This window comes from Takifugu flavidus, chromosome 1 (genome assembly GCF_003711565.1).
Source record: "Takifugu flavidus isolate HTHZ2018 chromosome 1, ASM371156v2, whole genome shotgun sequence".
Lineage (NCBI taxonomy): Eukaryota > Metazoa > Chordata > Actinopteri > Tetraodontiformes > Tetraodontidae > Takifugu > Takifugu flavidus.
In genome coordinates this window covers 17,660,738-17,683,207 of record NC_079520.1, presented here as the reverse complement: position 1 = coordinate 17,683,207, position 22,470 = coordinate 17,660,738, and the positions used below count along the sequence as shown (strand labels likewise).

The following is a 22,470-nucleotide window of genomic DNA, read 5'->3' as shown; positions in this document are numbered from 1 at the left end:
CTGATCTCCTAATGACTGGTTTCCCTTTAGCACCGGTCTCACATTTCCCCTCCCAGGCAGACACAACATTCCGCTCATCACCAACCCACCAATTACAGAATACAAACAACTTTATTTTTTAAGACAACAAATGAGCAACCATTGAAATATTTACAAAACAGTGCAACGAGGCCAGCTACCAAAATATCGCACTAAAGAACTTTTCCTTGGTAAAATCAGGTCAGAAAAGCCTGACCAGCGTAACGGTAAAAGCTGTTTTTATATTCTAGACTAAAAAAGCTAAACATAAATCCTTTAAAAGTCTTCATCCGAGTCTGAGTCTAGTGCGTAGGTGACGGGTTTGCGTGCACGCGAGGGGTTGTTGCGCGACTCCACGGCGACGGGCGCTTCCTGGCTGGAAATGCTGAAGGTTTCATCAGTGCACTTCTTGGGTTTCTACAAGAACAGAGGAAACATTGAGCTGCGATTCGCCTTCATGACAAATGAGGCCAGCTCCGGGATCAGGGCTCACCTTGCTGCCTGCGCTTTTGGCCTTGAGGCGCGACATGAGGTTTCCTGAATCGCTGTCGGAGTCGGAGTCGTCGCTGACCGCCTGCTTCCGTTTGGAAACGGGCTTTTTCGCTGCGGCCTTCACCTCTGCCTCGGAGTCACTAGAGTCGAAGGAGGGGACTCTCTTGGCACTGGTGGACGAAGGTTTGGGTTTGGAAAAGGCGTCCGCGATGGACGACTGCTTCACACCTAAGAGGAGACCACAGAGTTCAGCTCTGAACATCTCGTCTGTCTGCTGATGGACCACAGCGGGAATCCGAGGTGCTCTCGGCGGGGCTGATTTAATCACCTGTAGCCTTCTTCTTTGGGGCCGCTGGCTTTTTGGCGGCAGGAGCTTTTTTGGCCACAGTCTCTTTAGGTTTTGGTTTAACCGGAGCCTTTGAGGCCGTCACCTGGTCGTCTGAAGGAGCTGGAAACCACCAAATGGAGAAAACCCATCTCTCACACAGATGATTCTGATTGGTTGAGATAGTCACATGACAGGGACTTACAGCTGGACTTGCTCTCCGTTGGTTTACTAGTCGATTTGCTTTTTGCCACTTTCTTCCTGCAGAGAAAGTTGGAGTGAATCAAGAAAACCTCTCACAGACGCTTTGTGTGACATCTTTGTCCCACTTACACCGGCTCTGGAACTTTGGGAGATGGTGCTGGGGAGTCAGCATCTGGGATGAAGCTGTCGTCGTCACTGATAACAGCCTTCCGTTTGGGAGCGTTCTTCCCATGGAAATTCCATTCCTCCTCGCTGTCAGACAGACTGTACTTCACAGTATCTATGGGACAGAATTATCATCATTTTATAGCCAGATATATAAGCAATGACAGTGGCTGAGGACTTTGAGCTGCCCCACCTTTGGCTCTGCGTCCAACCTGCTCCCGAGGCGCAGCCACTTCCTCCTCATCCTCCATGTCGCTGTCAGACTGAGGGGTCTCATCGTCCGACCATGGATTCTTCTTAGGCTTCTTGGCAACAGGTTTGAACTGAATGGTGCTCTGCTTACTGCTTTTTACTCCTGCAGTTGCAAAGGATCAAGAAGGTTTTTTTACAGTAACGATGCAGCTTTAAAATCCATCAGAACCAACGGAGTAAACGTGCTTTTATTTTATATTCTCAATCTGTTACACGTCACTGAACTGGCGACTCTGCTCCGATTGAGGGAATTGAGGGGGAGTTATCTCCGGTCTTACCTTTTTCCTTTGCCTGCGTTTTCGTTTTCTTGCTCAGTCGTGCAGCCAAGCCGACGTCCTCGCTTGACATGACTCCCTCTGCATCTTCAAAGTCCATCTGCATCACCACATCCTCACTCTGCAGCCATACAGATGAATCCAGTCAAATGTTTGTTCATTTGAGAAAATGTGGGGGAGTCGGGAAAGAAACACAGACCCACCTTGATTTTCTTGCCTCTCTTGGCTTCACCTTTCTTAGTATCTGCCTTCCTGTTAGCCTCAGCCTTCATGGTGCTGGTGACACGTGGAATAACACGGCGGCCCTGTGGAGTGGGCAGAGTCTCCTGCTTCATCTTTAATGTTTTGCCTTTCCCAGCTCCCTTTTTGACAGGCATGGCAGCATTCTCCTTCTCTTTTGCCTCAGAGTTCTGAAAAAGAACCAAAATGTAACGAGGGCTAAAGATTTTGAGTGCTGAACGATCAAGACGCCTGGATTAATGACCAAGCCCTCCTTCACAAGGGTCAATACCTCGAGCTCCTCAGAGAAAGCAGCAAGATCTTCCTTCCAAAGGTCTGTGGGACTCCTCTTCTTCAGGGTGTTTAGCTCAGTCAGCTGCCAGGTGACAGGTGGTTCGAAACTTAGTTTGCTTGAGAATTTGAGATTAGTATTTTAAAGGAGCTTAAAGCTCACACCTTAGCATCCCTCTGTTTGCATAGTTCCTCTTTCTTCTCCTTGGTCAGGAACCACATGGGCATGCTCAGCAGGTAGTTGTAGTCTGGCCCACTGGCCTCCTCCTCCTTCGCTTCATCCTCCTGTTCCTCAACCGTCTCCTCCTCATTCTAAGGGTGGGAATGTACATATGGAATGATATTTGTGGAGGCACATATGAACTGCTGAGCATTACTTATTAGCGCCATACCTTCTCCTGAGCCAGTTTCCATGCCTTGACTGGGTCCGAGTCATAGCCCATCTGCTGCAGCATACGGATCAATTCCTTTTTGGGCTTGTTCTCTATAAGTCAATATAGAAAAACATTTTAATCATGGAAAATTTAAACCAAACTGGTTCTTAATAGGAAAAAAGATGCTAACCAATAACTAGGGTGCCCTGGATTTTCTCCAGAATGAAGCGGGCCTGGTTGGTGAGTTTAGCGCTCTCTGCACCCAGCATGCCAACCAACCAGTCCTTTCTCAGGACATAATATTTCATCCTCAACTCAAAGAAGTCCTTTAGAATATCCTGCACAGACTCGTACTTCTTCAGGCTGCCCGCATGGTCAAAAAGAACCTGAAACCCAGGACATAAGGATTAAAAAGGACGGCTCCACAAGACGGTCACAATTCACTGTTACCAGAATGTCACATGGGTGTGGCTCCATTACCATGGAGTTGCAGGTGAGAGGATTCTGAAGCTTGAAGACTTTGTGAAAGCCAGCGGCCTCGGCCTCACGTAGCTTCTCCTCTGACATCTTGACCACAAAGCGCACAGTGGTGTCTGTGTGGTATTCCTTAAAGTCCGTGATGAGAGGAGGCACCTTTTCAGTGCCGTTTAACATGGGCTCCAACACGTTCTCTTTGTAGGTCTAGACAGAGTTGAAGCGTTAATTAGTCACAGAAAGGAATACCTCATTTCTTTCAGGGATGTATACAATTTGAAGATCAGGCGAGGCTTTAGTCACCTACCTGTGTCCAGGATTTGACCGGCAATTCTGAGATCTCAATAGTGGTGGAATCAATGATGGCCACCTCTCCACTGTTCATATACTGGTTGTTCATCACATGTTCAATGGTTCCCTTGAATCCTTTGTAGCTTGGAAGCTATTGGACATGGAAGACAGCTATAACAACATCTAATCACAAAACGTGACCGTGTAGCGACCTAAGCAGAGCCAGGGCCTGTGCTCACCATGGGCAGAGGCTCGTCACCATTCAGCATGCGGTGGATGTTATTGACGATTTCTCGTACGTCGTAGTTTGGGATTTTGCTGGCCCATCCAGTGCCGATCCCTTCAGCACCATTGACTAGCACCATGGGAATGATGGGTATATACCACTCTGGCTCTACGCGTTGATTGTCATCGTAGTTGTACTTCAGTAAATTGTCATCCACGGGTGGAAAAACGAGACGAGCGAGAGTGCTGAAAGGGCAGAAAGGAGACAAAGGAATCACTACAAAGACAAGAGGCCAGTAACTTTAGGATGTTGGCACAATGTAAGGGCAGATACTGACCTCAGCATGGTGAAGATGTATCGAGGACTGGCAGAGTCCTTGCCGCCGTGCAGCCTGGTTCCAAACTGTCCCAGAGGCTGCAGCATGTTCAGATTGTTGCTTCCCACGAAGTTTTGGGCCAAACCAACAATGGTCATCATCAGAGAGACCTGAAAATATGTTTCTTTTTAAAGTTGTGATCTAATCAGGGGAGTTGCCAGGTTAAAGCACATATCTTCACCATCAAATGACATGATAGTCTTTTCCAGAATTTCAGGGTTATATCAACTCACTTCTCCATGATGATAGGCCGACATCTCAGCCACTGATCCAGCTAACTGAGCCACCTTCACCTCACGCTTATCATTCCTCTTAAAGCAACAGAACAGAACCTTCCTCTGACCTGGTTTGAAACCTAAAACACAAATGTAGATACAGATTAGAACAGTCTCACTTTCAACAAAATGGGTTCTGGAGGAGTAACAAAAGAGTAGCGCGTGGTCATCTTAACATCACGTACCGTCCACCAGGCAGGGGATTGACCTCTCATTGTCAGAATTGGAGAAAAGTACCAGCTCTTTGTTGACAAAATCATTGTAGGAGAGATACTTGGTGGCCTGACCATACAAGTAGTCCTGGGAAGAAACCAAAGACATGTTGAAACCCAACAGACGGACAAATCATAGCGAGTCATGTCTGCGCTGATTTTACCTCAGGCAGGTTGTGCTCCCTGCGCTGGCGTCTGTTAGTCATGAAGTTGGTCAGCCACTCTTTTCGCTCTTCCACTTTCTTCTTGCTAAAGGCCTGGTCAGGAAAAACAAAACAAAAATCATGCTTCTGCATTATCATGAACAGATATGTGCTCCGTAAAATAGTTTAAATGATACAAGCAGAAAAGGAACTACAATGTTCATACAAGGGTAATAGCTTCATCATCTTCAGGTCCTGCATATTTAAAGGGGATACGATGTCTCTGCATATCAGAGAAGTACTCCTTGGCTTCCTGAGATGTGCTAGTTCCCAAACCTGGAATGCATCAAAGCCAAGTGAAGAAAATGTGAGATTATCACATAATTAACACCACAACGTTGGCCAGCTTTGAAAGAGCTGCTTACTTGGGCTTTTTACTACCACACAGGGGTTTATAACAAACCTTTGTAGTATTTGATTTTCCAGGATTTGTGGTTGGCCTGGCTTTCCTTCCATGCATTGAATTCAGGGATGCTGTAAAAGGACAGCTGTGATTTTTTGTGTGAAGCCTGAGAGAAAGGAAAAACATGACTCAAATTGTGCTTTTCTCCTTTTTGTTCAAATTATTGACATTGAATAAAACATTGAAATATATAAACAATCACAGCAAATAACGACAACGTTTTTTTTGTTTTAAAAAAAAAAATTTAGGCTATTGTCAGTTTACAATATCGCCACAAGGTGGCAGTGTTGCAACTCCAAATCTTTGTCCACTACCAGGGAAGAAAAATGTTTTAAAAGATACAGCAACCAACCAGAAGAAAAATACTTTATGTTCCATTGTGGTTGCAGAACACATCTCTGCTGAACTAAAACTCACCTTGATGATGGGTGTGATAAACTCTTCAATGAAGTTGTGTCGCAGCAGCGATGGCCAGTTATGGTGGATAAAATTGATCAGTAAACCCTTAATGTGGGAGCCATCTTGATCCTGTCGTAATCATGAGAATTCAATACTCAGTAATAACTTGAAGACCTTTCATATCTACTCTAACGTAATCAATGTGAATTAGAAATAAACTAAAAGTGCTGTCACACCTGATCTGTCATGATCATGATCTTTCCATAGCGCAGAGTCTTCAGGGATTCTGGATCACTGTAGTTCTTTTTGTACTGCAGGCCAAGGATCTTAATGATGTTGTTGATTTCAGCATTCTCCATAATCTGATGGGAAAAACAACAGATGACAAATTATATGAGTGTAAAAATATAGGTGCTGTCGTAAAAGTGTTTATCACAATTATTGGGCCTAACCTGCTTGAGCGAGGCCTCCCGCACGTTGAGCATTTTTCCTCTGAGAGGAAAGACGCCGTAGCGGTCCCTGCCGACCACACCCAGCCCAGACACAGCAAGAGTCTTGGCTGAGTCTCCCTCAGTGAGGATGAGTGTGCAGCCAATCGAGTTCTTACCACCTTTATGAGAACACAATCAGCTGTAATGAGACCAAGTGATTAATTCTCTCCTGATGCTGAACAAGAACTACATTACCTGCATCGTTGGCATCATCCAGTTTAGGCACCCCTTTGATCTTTGTATGTTTAACAGCTGAGCATTTCTTATTGAGCTGTGTCTGAGCCTTAAACTTCACCCAATTCATGATACTTTCCACAATCCCACAAGCTGTGGCCTATAAATGACAGAAATTTGTAAATGTATCAGCGAAATGTATTCAGTCAAGAGTGCAAGGTCAGTTTTTCTTTCTCTTGGTACCTGTTTGATAAACTTGTCACTGAGAGGACAAGTCGACCCAAAGCTTTTCTGCTGCAGAGTCATATTCTCTTTGGTCTGAGAGTCAAAAGTGGGATTCTCAACCAGGCAATTTACAAACAGCCAAATGTGGTTTTTCACCTGGAGAAGGAGCAGAAGTCTCATTACAGGTAGGAATTTGGACACATCATCTTAATATAACAACATCATCCACATTTCTTAGTAAACAGATTATAATCAAAGTACCTGGAATGGCTTGACAGCCACTCCAGCTTTGTTCTTCTTTTTCACCACTTCAATTAGTTTGCTGACCACCTGATCAGCCACGTAGTCAACATGTCTTCCTCCCTAGGTGGCAGATAAAGATAAGATCTCATTAAAAGGATAAATGTCATTTGTCTTACTTATGACACAGAGCGGCTGGGAAAGCAGCCAAACGTGTACTCAGCTGCCAAAAAGGCCCACTAGAATAGTGCACCTGAGGGACTGCAGCAAGATTTCTTTTTATAAATTAAACCATCTGACAAAATAAGATGAAGTTTAAAAGGTGGAACTCAATATTCCAACAAACAACATGAGTCACTTGTTTTTTTTAACAGAGGCCACAAATGTGACACACTTCACAAAGTGTAATGCACGGTGACCTTTACCTTGGTTGTAGCAATGCTATTGACAAAGCTGACTTGCTGGAAACCTTTTTCGCTCATGGTGAGACACACCTCCCAACGTTCATTGACAACCTCATGGACCACATTTAAGGCATTTCCTATTTCGTCCACTTTGTCCTTTAAATACAAGTCCACGTAGCTACGGAAACCTGTGACCTGGAATATAAAACAAACCATCTTAATTTCACGCAGACTCATGTAGTGACCACTAATATTAACCCATCCACCAAAAATCTTCTCAGATGTAGGAAATTATTCTCTAAAGACAACATCTATTGAGCAACACGTGCAAAACCATGCTATAACTTACTGGCAGCCTCTTTCCATTGAAGAAAACACGGACGCCTTTCGTGGCCCCAGCAACATCGTAGGCCCTTCTGGTCATCAGGGCCAGGGTGTCTTTATCCAGGATGCTCATTTTAAACTTGGCCAGATCTGGTCTGAAGGTGATGCAAGTGTATTCCTCTCCATCAAAAGACCTGATGTTAGCATCCCCTGTTCTTCCCATATTGTCATACCAGGTCTGTGGAAAACATTCAATCTAAATTTACATGTTCTACATCTCATAAGAGATTCAGTTAGGGACTAAGTTCCTTTTGTTAAAAATTGTAGTGTTTTCTTTCATTTTTACCTGCTTAAATGTCTTCTTTGAATCTTTACAGGAAGTCTCTACAGTAAACTTTGTGCTAAAAATGTTGCAGAGCTTTGCACCATACCCATTGCGTCCACCTAGAGTATTGAACATTAGGATCGGGGTTACTACAGTACTGATCTCGTTTACATCATCTCCAACTCTAACGAAGTGTAATCAGTTATTCATACACACCAGTGACTTTCTTCTCATCATCATCATAGTTACTAGACGTGAGGAGCTGTCCAAAGATCAGAGCTGGTACATAGACCTTCTCTACCTTGTGCTCTACAACAGGAATACCTTTCCCATTATTCCAAATAGCGATGGTGTTATTTTCCCTGAAATCATAAACATATATAACTTATTATGTGCAAAGAACTGCAGTGAAACAAAACATGTAGACGTGACTTGTAAGCAAATACTGTCAAATTAATTTAAGATATTGGTCATTGTCTAACTCACACATCAATGCTGACTTTGATGCAGGACATGCTTTTGTCCCTCTGCTTGTTGTCAGCTGCATTTACTGAGGGGAAATAAAACAGATCATACACACACTCAAAACACTGTCACGGCAAAACAGACCATCCTGAAGTACAAACCACTCACTCACCCAGGATCTCATCAAAAATCTTGTAAAGCCCAGGAACAAATGTCACATCACGGCAGTTTAGTCCAACATCCTCGTCATACACCCACATTTGCTAAGGAAAGATCATGTTGTCAACAACTGGCTTTCATCAGCTTCTAAAATTGGGCATCAATCAGTTCTGATTGTGTTGTGTCTCAAGGTTTGCTGTGAGAACTCAATCACAGCTGGATGACATCTTACCTGGGTGACGGGTTCTACGGAGCCTATGTACGAGTCCGGCCGAAGCAAAATGTGCTCCAACTGGGTCTTCTTCTGATAGATCCTCTCTACTGACAGCCTCTTTGGATCTTTCTTTGTCTTTTCCAGAGGTTTGTTTTCCAAGAAAGCCTGCAAACAGCAAAGAATGGTTATTGAAAATGTTCTTGCATTGTCAGAGGACTATTTCTTTGTGTCTTTAGGAGAGCCACAATGTTACAAATAAGAAAAAAAAACCTGAACTGTTATTTTTAGATTTATTTTCTTCAATCTTCAAAGAACAGAATAGATGTTTCTACAGTAGTGTTCAGGTTACCATGGTTGTAAATGACGAAGCATTTATAATTGGCCGATTATAACAGGGTTTTCTACAATAATCGAGCCACGCTAATTAATCTTCCCAGTTTATTTAATCCACCAGCAAAAAACATAACGCTGACAAAAATGAAAAATGAGAAAATACGCAAAGCGTAACAATCGGACTGACATTCTAACAGCTAACACATCAACAAAAGAAATCACTCGGCGGAGAAGGCAAATATATCAATTTAAAAACTGAGCTAATGTTAGCCACCGATAATCATGTATTCAAGAGTACTTTATTGATCCCTTTAGGGGGTGTCCACCAGGGAAATTAGCAATTAGAAATTAGCATTCATGTGTCTGTGGGAGATGTTAATTTAATATGAATTTCCCAGGCAACGCTGCTTTACTCGTTTGAACTCTGGATCAATCTTTCTTTGCAACTTCAACTATAATCACAACAAATAATTGAGGCGTAGTTAATCAACTATTATAGTTGCCCTTAGCATCGCGAAAAGTAAAACTATTTGCGCATAACACACTTCAGATTAAACGTAAATTTACCTTTAGTGGCACAGCCATTCTTCTGGTATTTATTGCTAAGTTCTGCTCACTAAAAATGTTGATAGAACTATCTTAAATTTGCACCGACCAACTAGCCGCGTGAGCACGCACAGTCGAAGACTTTGAAAATTCAAACCCGAGCGAAAGGCTCTCCCGCCAGCTATTTCAACCAATTAGATGAAAAGGATTTTTCCGGACGAGGAAGTGAAAACATGCGGTAACAAGCCAATCAGCGACCGAGAACGAGGCCATGATCCCGCCCACACGGGTCCCGCGGTCTAATCGGAGTCTAATAATAAATAGATGATAGGTGATAGATCATAGACGTATTTATTATTTAGAATCAGCCAATTCATTTCACTGATTCAATCTTCATTTTAACGCATTTGTTACACAATAAAGGAAAGGTTTTGAAAAGTATGTACTGTATCTGAGACCTTGAATAACTGATCTTTCATTTAGCAAATACAACTTAGCAAAAGCACAATATGCCTCTGTGTGTGTGTGTGCGTGTGCGTGTGTGTGTGTGTGTGTGTGCGCGCGTGCTCTGAAAAGAGTGAACACAGTAATGTCACTCTGTAGGACTAATAAAGCACTTTTCCTCTTCAATGTGTGCACTAATAGTGGTTATGTAACTCACCATCCACATTTCATTTTTTGAAATCATTGCGTTCATTGATCTGCAGCACAATAGAGACAAAGGTTTCAAGCAAAGGAAATAAATATTAGAAGACAAATACAGACTTGTTAGCTCACTGCAGCCAGTTTATTCGCTCACTCCAACATGAGAGGACAGCACATTATCTCTGATACATTTGTGTGTACATTTGCAGGCCAAATGCGAAAACTACTGATTAGAAATGCCAGTAATATTATTGGGAAAGTCCATTGTATTTTACAGATGTCGTTTGGTCAACACTCATTCTTTACAATACACAGGGATTGTAAATTTCTGCTGTGATGAATGAAAATGCACAAATCCGATTCATCTGTTCTTTCATGCTCATCGGTCTTCCTTTGCTGTGCTTGCCCACTCACCTGACCTTGGCATGATAATAATAGGGCTGAGGAGCAGGAGCTGAAATTCAGTAAAATCTAGCGGCCTATTCACCTCTCACTACACCAACATTCTCATAAATAAAAGCACATGCAGCAGGTTTGGCACTTGTTATTCTCTTTAACAAAATATTGCATGTCCATTTTGAACAAATATTATTCTTAACTACATGTAAATGCTGACATGGGGGCAATTTACAACTTTCAGACAAGTTTTATATGTTTTTGCACTGTGGAAGGAAACTGGAATCAACTGGATTCTTCCTGCTAAGGAGCTCCTTTGCTTACTGCAATGCACATCTTTCTGATGGATTTTAATGTTAAAGAAAATATTAACAGTGTGACCAAATTACACCCCCCAAAAAGTAATAATGCAGCTTGGCAATTCCAAGAGGACTGACTACATATTTTACAATGAGGCAATGAGCATAGATACACACACAAACAGCAGTTTAAAAAGAATACTGAGTCCAGCGTCCTAAAATAGCCTCCAGCTGAAGCTCTTGAATGATAGCAGATGTAGATGGATGTTCGGCTCTCGTGCCACCTGCTTTTCTGTTTATTTATTAATGGCTCTGTGGGTTTTGGAAGCTTGATATATCAGCTTAAATGCAGAGGACATGTGGTGAAGTTCACAGTGTCTAAAAGGTTTGTTTGATACAGCACGGTGTCATCTGAGGATAGCGCTGTTGTTTTGATACTATTGTAACTGGGCGACAACCTCTGTTTCCCCATGAGCCCCTTAGAGACGCATCTGTTTTCTTTTACATTGCATAAAAGTGTTCACTGTTGTCTTGGTTATACACATACATGAGAAATCTCTGTGAGAGAAAAGGTTTCGGTTGGCTCAAACCAAAAACCTATTGATTTGAAAATAACCACAAACATTCCCTCAAAGACTGTGTAAAATGGAGGATTAGAATGCTTTTCATTATTTAGGTTAGCTTTCAAATTTAAAGGAGACCATGGAGATAAAATGACAACATTTCCTACTGATTAAGGCATGAACTGCGCTGAATGTAATGTCGAGAAGGTAGAAAAACAAACCCCAGCAGCTTCAAGGTACCTTCCATTTGCAGGTTTTAGCCATCACGTCACTCGCAGTGTCCTTGGAGACCCTAAAGTGTGACCTTTAGCGTGAACTCTTTTCCTTGCTGTCATTGTCAACACATCCAAGGAACACAATAAAGGACTGAGAATTCTTAATTAGCTTTTAAAGGGCAGTGGGAAAACCATTTCAACAATCTTTATGCTCTTTGGCACACAGCGGCTTAACATTTAAGATTGCGTGCATCGCAGTCATTAATGCCACTTTGATTGTTTTCACGAGAAAATGTCCACAAAGCAAGCATGCATCCCCCCTCCACACACACACACACACACACACACACACACACACGTGTGTGTGCACATGCAGTACAACAAAGCTACTCCATATGGATTCAAACACTAGGGAGATTCGACTGATACAGCATGGGTTCAATAGTATCGACTCGGGTAAGGGTTGATGTACGTGGTCCTGTGGCTGCAGTCGGAGTCAGACACCATTAGTCTCCATGTTTACATTCATCCTTATGATCATTATCGCAGCCCTGTGGGCAGCCAGTGCTGAGGCCAAGAGCCGTGTATGTGTGGGGACCAACTCTAAGCCTCTGGGTGTGGTCTGTCAGGAAGTCTATAATCCAAAAAAGAATTGTGAAAGGCCATTCTGTAATAGTTTGGACACCGGTCTGAAGTCATATGAGAAAACTGGCCTTAACTACAGTGTTCTCACATGACAAGCAGATCAACTATTCATACTTTACTTAAACTCTTTGCAATTTCTGGTGAGAAGGGTTCAGTATCATGCAGTAGGGAATTCAACATCTACCGTTTCCTTCATATCAGTAATCTCAGGCTTCAAAGACAAGGTTCCGCAGAGGAAAGACAAGTTAAAGTAACATCCCTTTAGCCGGAAGAGCAGGTAAATCCTTTAATACACAGTTCCCCCTTTGATTAAAAGCTGTGGGAAGACAGGTAGAGAAATAAATAAATAAATAAGGCAGGGTAATGTATTCACAAAGACACGACAGCACTTTGATCTCATTCAGGAATGAGTAAGCTGCAGAGCCAGAGACACACTGATAATGTGTGAATGTGAATGTGTGTGTCTCAGCGAGAGCAGGAGAAGCAGGACACGAAGTGACAAAGAAAGAGAGAAATCTCATTAATGCGTCCTGTGTTTTGTCAGTGCCACAGACAGCAGACAGAAACATTCTCATGGTTAAACATCTCCCTCCTGTTAATCTGACATCATAGAAACTTTGGTTGGATAATCCCGCTCAGAATCTAGACTTCAGTGGGAAGTGTCGCTGAGCAGATTTGCCACCTGCAACTGGAAGTGAACTGAATCATTTTACCCAAGTTTTAATACCGCTTTAATATTAATTTGGCTTGTATTGTTTGTCTATGCACTTTTGTGTACTTAAGATGCATAATTACCAAGAAATGTTTCAAGATAGCCTCTGCACGTAGCATCAGTGCTAATGCTGGCGTCACAATGCAGACAGCAGCCTGCAGAGCAGTGTTTGAAGTAATCTGATAAAGAATGAATATCAGTGCACTCTCCTCTTTCTATGAGAGCAGAGTAATCCTATTTTCTGTACTTTTACTATCACATATTCTTTAGCTTATCTGATCTAGGGCTAATTGACAAGAGCAGGCTTGTAACCTTGATGCTGACAAAAGTGGAGAGCATCAAGGAGCAACCATGAGGATTATATAACTTTTATAACTGGAACATGATAATTTAAATGAAGAAAAAGGTGAAGGGGAAAACTCAGGCCAAAATTTGACTTTATTTGAGGTATCGGAATACTAAGAAGTATCTGATACCAACACGTGTCTGTTAGGGTGCTTTAATGTCTCACGTGCTCCAAAACATGCTGCAGCTGTAAGATAATTTTTTTTTTTTAAAAGGTGCATTTCTAAACATTCAAGATCACATTTTTGGTCTGTGGTTGTGCAGCTATAATGATCTGCCCTGTACTGGACACAGCTCAGCAGCAAACCAAAATATCTAACAGCTACAGCCGCTTTCACCTTTACCAAGAAATCATTTCCTGCTTTAGGTGGAGCTTTCCTGACTATTGATTTGATCCCATTAATCTGCTTGGCAGACCCTATAGGCCTGCTCATGCATTCTGTTTTCATATTAGATTTCATTACATTTTCTAAGGGCTTCCTTATCAGCTCGCAACAGGCAGGAAAGGGGCCTGGAGATCCACCGCCCAAGCTGGCTGACTGTATTCTTGGAACAAGCTTGAGATCAAAAATGATGAGTGTAGGCTGCCAACACCACCGCTCCACGCAAGAACCCTGCAGCGAGCATGAGCTCACTTCTGTGCGTGAGAACCGGAGGGAACCGACACCTGATGCGTGCGTCACCAACAATTGGAGATGCATATGAATGAATCCCATTAACAATTGACACGCGTGCTTTCAGACGCGGCGCGGCTCCTGCAACAGGATTTCAACCTGTGCGTAATTTGCGTAAACAGCTTGTTAGAGCACTCACGTTTTTGTCATCTTTTGGATGATGCCGTGACGCCGTCGTTACTGACAGACCTTTCCCTGTCGTCCCTGTCAAGGGAAGGCTCCGGTGAAAGCTGCCTATAGTTTTCCGGTTGCGTGGAAACTACAAGGTTGCAGCGAGCGTGAGCGCAGCAGCATTTCCAGCGGCGCGGCTCTCAGCGCGCGTTAAGCTGCGAGGGGATCTGATGGAAGCGAAACCATAACACTGAGCGGACTGTCTGTCTTTGCTGATCTGCTGGACGGCTTTATTTATTTATTTTGTTTGTCCGTTTGTTTGTTTTTAATAATCGGGAACTTGCCGAGAATCATGACAAGGGAAGGAGACGCGCTAAAGACGTGAGTGTGCATCGGACAGAAGCACATTTTTGCCATAATTCGTGCTTTATTCATTTGGTTTTATTGCAGCTTTCAAAATGTAATTTGTACAGGAAGTATAACAGGATCGCAGACAAACTTAAGTGCATCAGCTCCCAGGAGGCATCCTCTTTCTTTCCGCGGACCTTTCTCGTGCTTTATCGTGCAGGAAAATCTAAATTTATCTTTATACTCCTACTATTTTGTTTCTACCGGATGGTTTTGATTAACAACTGGTGCGATTATCAGTTTGTGGTTTTCATGTTATGAGGATGGCTGGTTGAGGATGTGGATATTAAAGACAGTGATGTTTGTGCACGCTGCATTAAATTACATAAGAATCTCGTCTTCGTGCATCTGGCGCTCAATGTAATTCCTCCGGATTATTGTCGGATGAATGAAATGGACACTTCAGGTGCAAATCTGGAATCTTGGAGAAGCCGAGCTAAATGCACTGAAATTACAGCTCATTAGTTTGATTTTCATCTTTCCATTTCTGTCCTCATTGTCTTGTCATAAAGTATTCCAACGTTTAGAAACTGAGGGATTGATTTGCCTTTTCTCTGGCATCCAAATGACGGTTCGTTAATTAAATGCTGAATGAGCCTGGTTGTATCAACAGGACAGTAGCAAATTTATGAAGTGAGAGACTGGCCTTTGGCTGCACCTCACATTTAATGTTTGGATGCGACCACTTTAGGAAAGTTTGTACCTGATTTACAGTCCAACAGATACATTTATTCCAGGGTGGGGTGGGGTGGGTGTGTATATGATGGTCTTTAGTTTTATTAAATTTCTATATTATTGTTCCAAGAGGCACATTTTGGAAGGAAGCTGGTGCCCCACCCTGCACTTGAGTGATTTTACACCCTCTGCAGATTATATTACATTGCGCCCTTCATTTCCTCCACAACACAGCGTAGTTCTAACACACTGTTCTCCTGCAGAAATCCTCATCATATCATCCTCACGCCTCCTATTTTCTCCCTTGACCATGCTTTCTCTTCCTCCATCACCAGCATTTAGCATCTGCCCTCACATTATCTGGTAGCAAAATAGCCTGCTGTCATGCTGATGGGAAAAGTGGAGACTTCCCGAGGCCGTCATTTCAGCCCTGTTGTTGCGTTTCCTTGGGTTCGGGGTGCATCTGTGCATCTCTTAAACTAGCGTAACAGTGACCGTTATTAGTTGCGTGGCTCGGATAAATCATCTGTTCTGTATGCGTGCACACACACGCACGCACCGTCGCCCATCACCCAGTGTCGTGTGACACTTCGAGGTGCGTAGAGATCGATTACATTTTTTTTAATCTTGGTAAGTGGATCTTGTCGAGTCTCTGGACATTTTGAAGGAATCAAGATATTCGCCTTTGTTTTTTTCCAGCTGTGAGACCAGTCAAGTTTACCAGGTGCTGTTTATGGCTGTAGCAGAGTAGTTTTTCTGTGAGGGGATTAGTAACTGGATACACGGTAGCCCTGGTGCCATTTGTATGTTCATTAAGTGTGTTATTTTGTGCAGGTCGTGAGCATAAGAAATGTATTTTATAGGACACGCTGAAAACCTTTAACAGATCTTTTCTAATTGCAAGTACAGTGAGTGCTTTGCCTTAATTTATTTTATCACTTATTAGGCTTTAATAGTCATTTTTAACTGCATTGGATGAATGGTTTTGGCAGCCATAGCATAAGAAAGATCTGGAAACTTTATATGTATACGACTCCTCCTGCTCGGAACATTTTGTTCTCTGTGCTGTCACATCACTATGTTAATATCAATCCGTGTACTGAAATAGCCCTGCACCACAGGGATGTCAATTATAAAGGAGTCACAGTGAGACCAAAGGCTTTTTAGAGCTTGTTTGTTGCTCTGGAATGATGCCATCTTTAATCTTTGCACTTTGTATGAAATCCTACAGTAGTGCGATTGTTTCCAGTGTTCTTGCGTGAGAAAAGTACAGTTTTTCATTCACTTTCTCTGCCACTGCTAACATGAATTCCTGTTGCTTTTTCAACAGCTTCTGGGGAGGTTGAGGTGAATTTCATGTTGTCCGCTCAGATAATCCTTCCCTGTGCCGCCCCGTGTCCCACCATGGCCCTGCCCGTGCACATGCTGCTGCGCCACTCACTGATGATGTGTTTGCTGCTGCACAGTCTGGTGCTAATGTCTTTCTGCCTCCACCACGCCGCCACCAGTTGTTCCAGGAACTGCTACTGCACCGAGAGCGACGGCGGCGGGAAGACGGTCCGCTGCAGCAACCTGCAGCTCACCGAGATCCCCCAGGATATTCCCAATGACACCAGACGCGTGTACCTGGACTTCAACCACATAACTGCAGTCCCAGCAAATGCTTTTGCGGGATTGCCTCACCTGGTTGAGTTGGATCTATCACATAACGAATTAAGCCAGTTAGAACCAAAGGCGTTCCGAGGTCTGGGCTCCTCGCTACAGTTCCTCGACTTGTCTTCCAACAAACTCGTAAAATTTAACCCGGAGGCTTTTGAGGGTCTGCGGGCTCGCGCCAACCTCACAAACAATCCGTGGCACTGTGACTGCAGCCTGCAGATGGCCTTACCCCACGTGGACCTGGAGCCCGCCTCACTAGCGGGTATAGTCTGCCAGACTTCGGATCCTGAAGAGACTGGAGTTCAAGGACTTGCCTTCCTGTTGGCGCCAGACATAGACCTGTGCGTGGTAATGAAGCGGACTACAGACGTGGCCATGTTGGTTGTCATGTTTGGCTGGTTCTCAATGGTAATTTCCTACCTGGTCTACTATGTTAGAGCGAATCAGGAGGATGCCCGTAGACACTTGGAGTATCTCAAGTCATTGCCCAGCAAGCAGACAAAGTCAGAGGAATCCTCCACGATTAGCACGGTGGTGTAGAACCAACGGACCAACGCAACATCTCATAAGAGTGAAACTCCAAACCAAATAAGGCAGAGCTACAACCTGCCACCATGCAGTTATCCTGTGGGTTATCATGTGCCTGCGCAGGAACACGTTCTGATTCACCTTAACCCAAATGAATAATTCATATTTCAGCAACCCATTAGCTGAGCGGATGGTCTGGCCGGTGCACCGGGCGAGGAAAAAAGCAGTAAATTGTGGAGACAGTGAAAACATGGCTTCCAAATGGGGTTTATCCAGTGGTGCATGCACCTCCACGGCCCTCACTCACAGAGACGATTCAGGGGGTGAGATCCTGGCGTGCATCAGAATCTGTTTGTTCGGGGGGTTTTATTTCAAACGTAGCCGTGTTTGTCTTCAGTTCTGTGTGCTGTACTGAAAATATATCTATGTTTTAAACCCGAATGACTTGTCGGTCTGAATCTTTGCTGGTTTGACAATGGTCCGGGACTCAGCTCATACATGTAAGAAGGGGACAAAGTCTTCTGCCACGTATAGAATATCCTGTAACTGTCAGAGAATTAGCTCTTCAGAGTTGCTGCAATGACCTCTTGGTCTGTCACACGTTATAATAGGAAAAGCTGTTTCAACACTCACTTCCTTATCGGCTCAACCTCAGGGAGGCCTCCGTGATTAAACCTTTCTCAAAAACCTTTTCTCCTGCGCTGTTTTATTCACCCTCATGCCTTTCATAAGCAGCCAGCAGGCCTTTAGGAGCATTTGGCCTGACGTGGTCACTCTCTGGCTTCTCTGCTTATCAATTATAAAGGGATGCAGCGGAAGTCAGTCTTCAATTTCAACAGGATGGGGCGCAGAGGAGGATGCATTTGGTGCATCTCGACTCAATCTGTCAATACAACAATGAACCACAGGATGGTAAATGCATTTGGTGGTGTAATTTAATTCCTTCCCCATCTCTTCTCTGAGACCCTCTTTAGCTGAACAAGGTAAGAACGTCTGCAGATGGTGACAATTTGGTTTGTTGGATACAGCAGAGTGGACTAATAATTGTTTTATCGGGGGAGGGGGTCATAAAATATCTGGAGAAGAGAATGTGGGACGCCATGAATGTTTAGATTGATGCAGTTTTGCAAGAGAAAGGCACTAGAATATCAGGTGCTCCCATGTTGCCTGGAGTTCCCTTGCGTGGGGAAAACACCTCCCTACTGTCTATAAGCTCCTCAGTGGGGGTCCACAGTTCTCACAGTGGCAGGTAAAGTCAGTCCCTGATGATTCTTAACTGAACTACCTTTCTCCCGCTTGCAAGGATATGAGGCTATTAAGGAAATGTTTTAACTCAGCCATGTGGCATAAACATAAAACTGAGTAATATGGAGGCTTATATGGTGCCTCTGGTGGAAAGTGTGGTGGTGACCTCATTAACCTGTCGAATGGAGTGGCTTTTGATGCCATATAACAGGCATCATTTTAGAAAAAAGTAATCAAACAGCAACCGAAACAACTCTTGTATCAAGTGTGTTTTTCATTAAAAAGGTCTGGTTAAATCAAACTTGTCATTGTGCACTGTAGAAAGTGAGTTAATACTGATAAAGCCGCAGTATCCTGATGGCAGAAGAGGCTGTAAGAGGTAGGATCCAGTGTTTGAGTCTGAGCAGTTTAAAGAACTTGCATAACGATTATAAATGCTATCAGTCTTGCTGAAATAATCACAAAACATTTCACTTTGACTCCGTGTCTTTTTACGTGCACCTTTATGCTCAACATGCTTTCCTTCGCTGCCGTAGTGCTACTTTTTCTGTTCATGCCCCACAATTTCTATTATTAGCCCGAGCTCTTATACCAAAAACAGTGATATTGATCTTGAAGTTGAAAAATAAAACAAAGCTGAGATGCTTCTCTGACACTTCCTGACACTCTCTCTCTCTCCCACTCTCGTGGGATCAACTTTGAAATGAACACAGAACTGAGTCTCCTCCAGCTCTTGCGTTGTTCACCTGTATCTTCTGGAGCCATGTGTGTTTGTGTGGAGGCCTGTAACCCAACGCTTCTGCTCACTAGCACGCATAAATGCCCCACAGGTTAATTTACATTTTAGAGCAGCTCTGCCTGCTCCCCCTGCTATCTTGGACTGGTTACACTGGTGTGAGCATTACAACTGCTGGAGAACAGCACACGGATCGTAGGGATAAGGTGACACATCCAATTCCACCTAGCACGGGCTGTTTGGTGTCTGGTTTCAGCTGAAAACGCTTCATGTGGGGGTCATGTATAAGGCTTCTAGGGACACTTGATTTGTCTCTGTTGGCCAAAAGAGATAAGTGACACCAAAGATGCTGCAGCTGAGGAAAGTGAGAAGAGACATCCTCTAAATGAGCACCAGAATGCTGAAGGTGGACCAAGTTTCCGACTTCACAGTGCGTGACGACTCCCCTTGTGGTGGAACAAGTTTGAGAAATACTGGTCACAGTTTCATATTCACATGTTTGAATATGAAATTAACTTCGCTAAGGGTTTAGAACAACTAAATTTATCTAAGAGGGGTGTTGGATCGCAATACCTCTCGTATGTAGCTGCTAATCCACGTGTTCTTTGAATGAAGACTTCAAGAAGAAAAATGCCAATTTCAAAATGTATTTAACAATAGAACCAATTCGAGATCCAAATATTACAGAGCTCAGGGCCAGTTCAGAACCCTAGCAACAACAGAGTCAATTGCCAGGACATGAAGTCTGACAACCTCACTATCCCTTGGCCCAGTCTTTTATAGAAACACACATGCAAATTCTCAATGTTCATACAATCCAATCCAGTTCCTCTGCTGGGATGACCTCGTCCTCTTCTTCCAGTCTCCTTTGGTGTTGATACAGTCCTTCTTCTCCATTATCTTCCCAGATGGCCAGATCAAAGTTCCCATTCTTCATGCAAATAAGTTCATCAACCCCACCCTGATGTCCCGTTTATAATGGGTGTTTAACACCCCCAGCCTGACTGGTTCCTGAGATTACAATGGAACAACAACAACAATCCTGTGAAAGGAATGTCTCTGATCCTTGTTACATTTGCTAATGAATCTACCATGCCTAACTTCTAAGAGAAGACAGGAACATAATGTAAAACACATAATACAAGATAAAGACAATTCTCATCAGGGGCCAAGTTACCTCAAACCATCTCACACAAACCCAGCAAAAAGCTGCCTCGGATTTAGGCTCAGTTAAAAGATAATACAAACAATTAAAGAGCATTCATAAGAGGGCACATCTCCAAATGGAACAATTGCTCTTAATTTTGAAGAAGGAGATCATATCAGTTTAATTTTAATATATATTGCATATTAGTAACCTTACAACACATATATTAAACCTCAAGATACAAAACAAGCTGCAATAACCTGTCGCTCGAGCTACTCAAACTTACATGACCAAACTGAAAATAGATGCTCATTTATTGCAAAATTCTGCATTATGACAGACATGGGTGATTAGTCATTAATTGCCACATCCTGCATACATCAGCATGGCAACAATACGCCTCAACGGTTACATAGAATCCGGACGGTGAGGTCATCGATGGCGTCATGTGTGACGCAGCATGATGTGCTCCCACAATGGAGATGTAGGCCTGAAGTGATTACAGCTCAGCCACCGGGTCACTGGGGGGTCAGGGAGCGAGGCCTCTGCAGTGAATAATGCCCCTGATGTGCACCGTTGATTGCAGATCAGACCCGTGTGGATTTCAGGGATCAGATTTGACAGTTTCTCTTCACAGCCTTCCAAGCGCGCCGCATGTACAGTACAGGAACACGCTGGCTGATGCCCTGTGTCACGACACGAAGCGGGCTGATGCAACAGTTTGAAAACGCAGACGTGTAAAGGAGACCGGGCAAAAGTCACTCTCTCTGCATTTATTTAAAAGAATTTGTTTGGAATCACTTTTAGTGTTGTAGACATAGTTACATGAAAAAAATCCTAAATCATATTTATGGAAATATAAACTATGATCTGTGATTTCCAATAAAAATAACAGTTACTAATTAATGTCTGTCTTCAAAAACCTTTTATTGAAGACAGACATTAATTGGTAACTGAGCTCAGACTGCTGAGGTGCCTTTGAGCAAATGCTCAGAGCTCCTGTGGAGGGCAGCTGATGGACTCTGACTCCTGAGCCTTAATATTTGCCTGTGCATGTGTTCAATGTTCATGTATACGGCAGGTGTTTCCACAAAAACAGAATGTTAATGTCATTTCCTTTCTGCGAGACTAATAAAGGATTCTTCTTTCAAGTTTCCTCACAGAATCAGTACCGAGGGCGCGGAAATATCACGCCACCAGATGGCGCTCTTAGCAGCTTTACGGTACCATACACAGTTCACCATGAACAGGGTGAACAAGTCACTCATCACTCACCTCACGAGCTTTACTCTACAATGTTTTCTCTCTGTGCCTGATAGCTTTTGTTGTTGGGATCTAAATCTTCTACATAGTTAAATGCTACTTTTCTAAACTCTTTTTAACTTTATAAACCATCTGGCTGAGCCCCTTCTCAAGTTCTATTGTGGTGAGGGGACCTTTACCTCACAATTCTTGCTCTTCACACTTCTAGTCAACTCAACTTTTTTATGGGAACAAAAGAAACCTCAAAACAACAACCCAAATTAGAGTGATAATGATTCTACTAAGATACAATCTCAGATCGGAATGACTTACAGGATGTGTTGAAGGAATTATTATAATTATCTTTGACATAGTCATCTGCAAATTCCTGTTTCCACTTCATATAGGTGGCTTGGTCAGGTCAGTGGCAGAATTAAAGATCAAGATCATCACTGAACAACAGATTTTCCAAAAGAAGGCAAATCTACGTGATAGGTGTCATTTCCATCCAGTGCTGTTGCCAGTAGTCAGCTGTCTGTTTCCTCCGAGCTTCTTTGACTGCAACATCGGGGTATACGCAAGTGTCCATGACCTAAACGACAAGCATTGCATCACTATCTGTCAAAAATGACTAATGGATTCCACTTCCCAAATCAAAACTCTTGAATTGTGTTAATTTAAAACTTTATCCGAACAACTCGTCACGACTTTCACACATTTCTTTAAAAAAAAAAAAATCGCTTTAATCCGTGTACTTATTTGTGTGTATTTATTCAAATACATGTAACTTGTCGGGGCAATAATATGGTGACAAACTATTAAATGCCAAAGCACATTGTCTTTACTATTAC

General features: G+C 43.1%; 2 protein-coding genes across 7 annotated transcripts; one reads left to right on the top strand and one right to left on the bottom strand.

The window, feature by feature from the left end:
- Positions 1 to 92: 92 nt before the first annotated feature.
- top2a (DNA topoisomerase II alpha) lies at positions 93 to 14,147 on the bottom strand. Of its 2 annotated transcripts, none has more exons than XM_057028988.1 (35): positions 14,008 to 14,147; positions 8,514 to 8,660; positions 8,295 to 8,385; positions 8,144 to 8,207; positions 7,874 to 8,019; positions 7,679 to 7,776; positions 7,358 to 7,570; positions 7,030 to 7,203; positions 6,626 to 6,727; positions 6,383 to 6,520; positions 6,161 to 6,299; positions 5,927 to 6,084; positions 5,711 to 5,836; positions 5,493 to 5,603; positions 5,076 to 5,181; positions 4,839 to 4,948; positions 4,634 to 4,726; positions 4,443 to 4,557; positions 4,216 to 4,337; positions 3,944 to 4,092; positions 3,620 to 3,851; positions 3,397 to 3,531; positions 3,096 to 3,296; positions 2,806 to 3,001; positions 2,634 to 2,725; positions 2,407 to 2,553; positions 2,243 to 2,326; positions 1,935 to 2,141; positions 1,735 to 1,852; positions 1,398 to 1,559; positions 1,169 to 1,319; positions 1,041 to 1,096; positions 839 to 958; positions 512 to 738; positions 93 to 435 (listed from the first exon to the last, which is right to left on the bottom strand). In XM_057028988.1, exons 3-35 carry the CDS (start codon positions 8,380 to 8,382, stop codon positions 295 to 297), a joined length of 4,521 nt encoding a protein of 1,506 aa, XP_056884968.1. In that variant the 5' UTR covers positions 8,383 to 8,385; positions 8,514 to 8,660; positions 14,008 to 14,147; the 3' UTR covers positions 93 to 294. The 2 variants fall into 2 exon arrangements, with proteins under 2 accessions (XP_056884968.1, XP_056884962.1); XM_057028982.1 differs by lacking the exon at positions 14,008 to 14,147 and adding an exon at positions 9,396 to 9,553.
- lrrc3ca (leucine rich repeat containing 3Ca) lies at positions 13,522 to 17,690 on the top strand. 5 transcript variants are annotated; one of them, XM_057029056.1, is made up of 2 exons: positions 13,522 to 13,969; positions 16,393 to 17,690. In XM_057029056.1, exon 2 carries the CDS (start codon positions 16,419 to 16,421, stop codon positions 17,259 to 17,261), a length of 843 nt encoding a protein of 280 aa, XP_056885036.1. In that variant the 5' UTR covers positions 13,522 to 13,969; positions 16,393 to 16,418; the 3' UTR covers positions 17,262 to 17,690. The 5 variants fall into 5 exon arrangements, with proteins under 5 accessions (XP_056885036.1, XP_056885016.1, XP_056885041.1 ...); XM_057029036.1 differs by lacking the exon at positions 13,522 to 13,969 and adding an exon at positions 14,219 to 14,360; XM_057029061.1 differs by lacking the exon at positions 13,522 to 13,969 and adding an exon at positions 14,367 to 15,657.
- Positions 17,691 to 22,470: the final 4,780 nt, after the last annotated feature.

Bases quoted from the DNA above. Each gene is read 5' to 3' on its own strand.
- top2a (XM_057028982.1), bottom strand. The intron at 4,727-4,838 runs GTATGAACATTG...TTTCCTGACCAG, and splicing joins ATGATGAAGCTATTACCCTT to GCCTTTAGCAAGAAGAAAGT. The intron at 4,558-4,633 runs GTAAAATCAGCG...GTTTCTTCCCAG, and splicing joins GGGAGCACAACCTGCCTGAG to GACTACTTGTATGGTCAGGC.
- lrrc3ca (XM_057029056.1), top strand. From the start codon at position 16,419: ATGTTGTCCGCTCAGATAATCCTTCCCTGTGCCGCCCCGTGTCCCACC.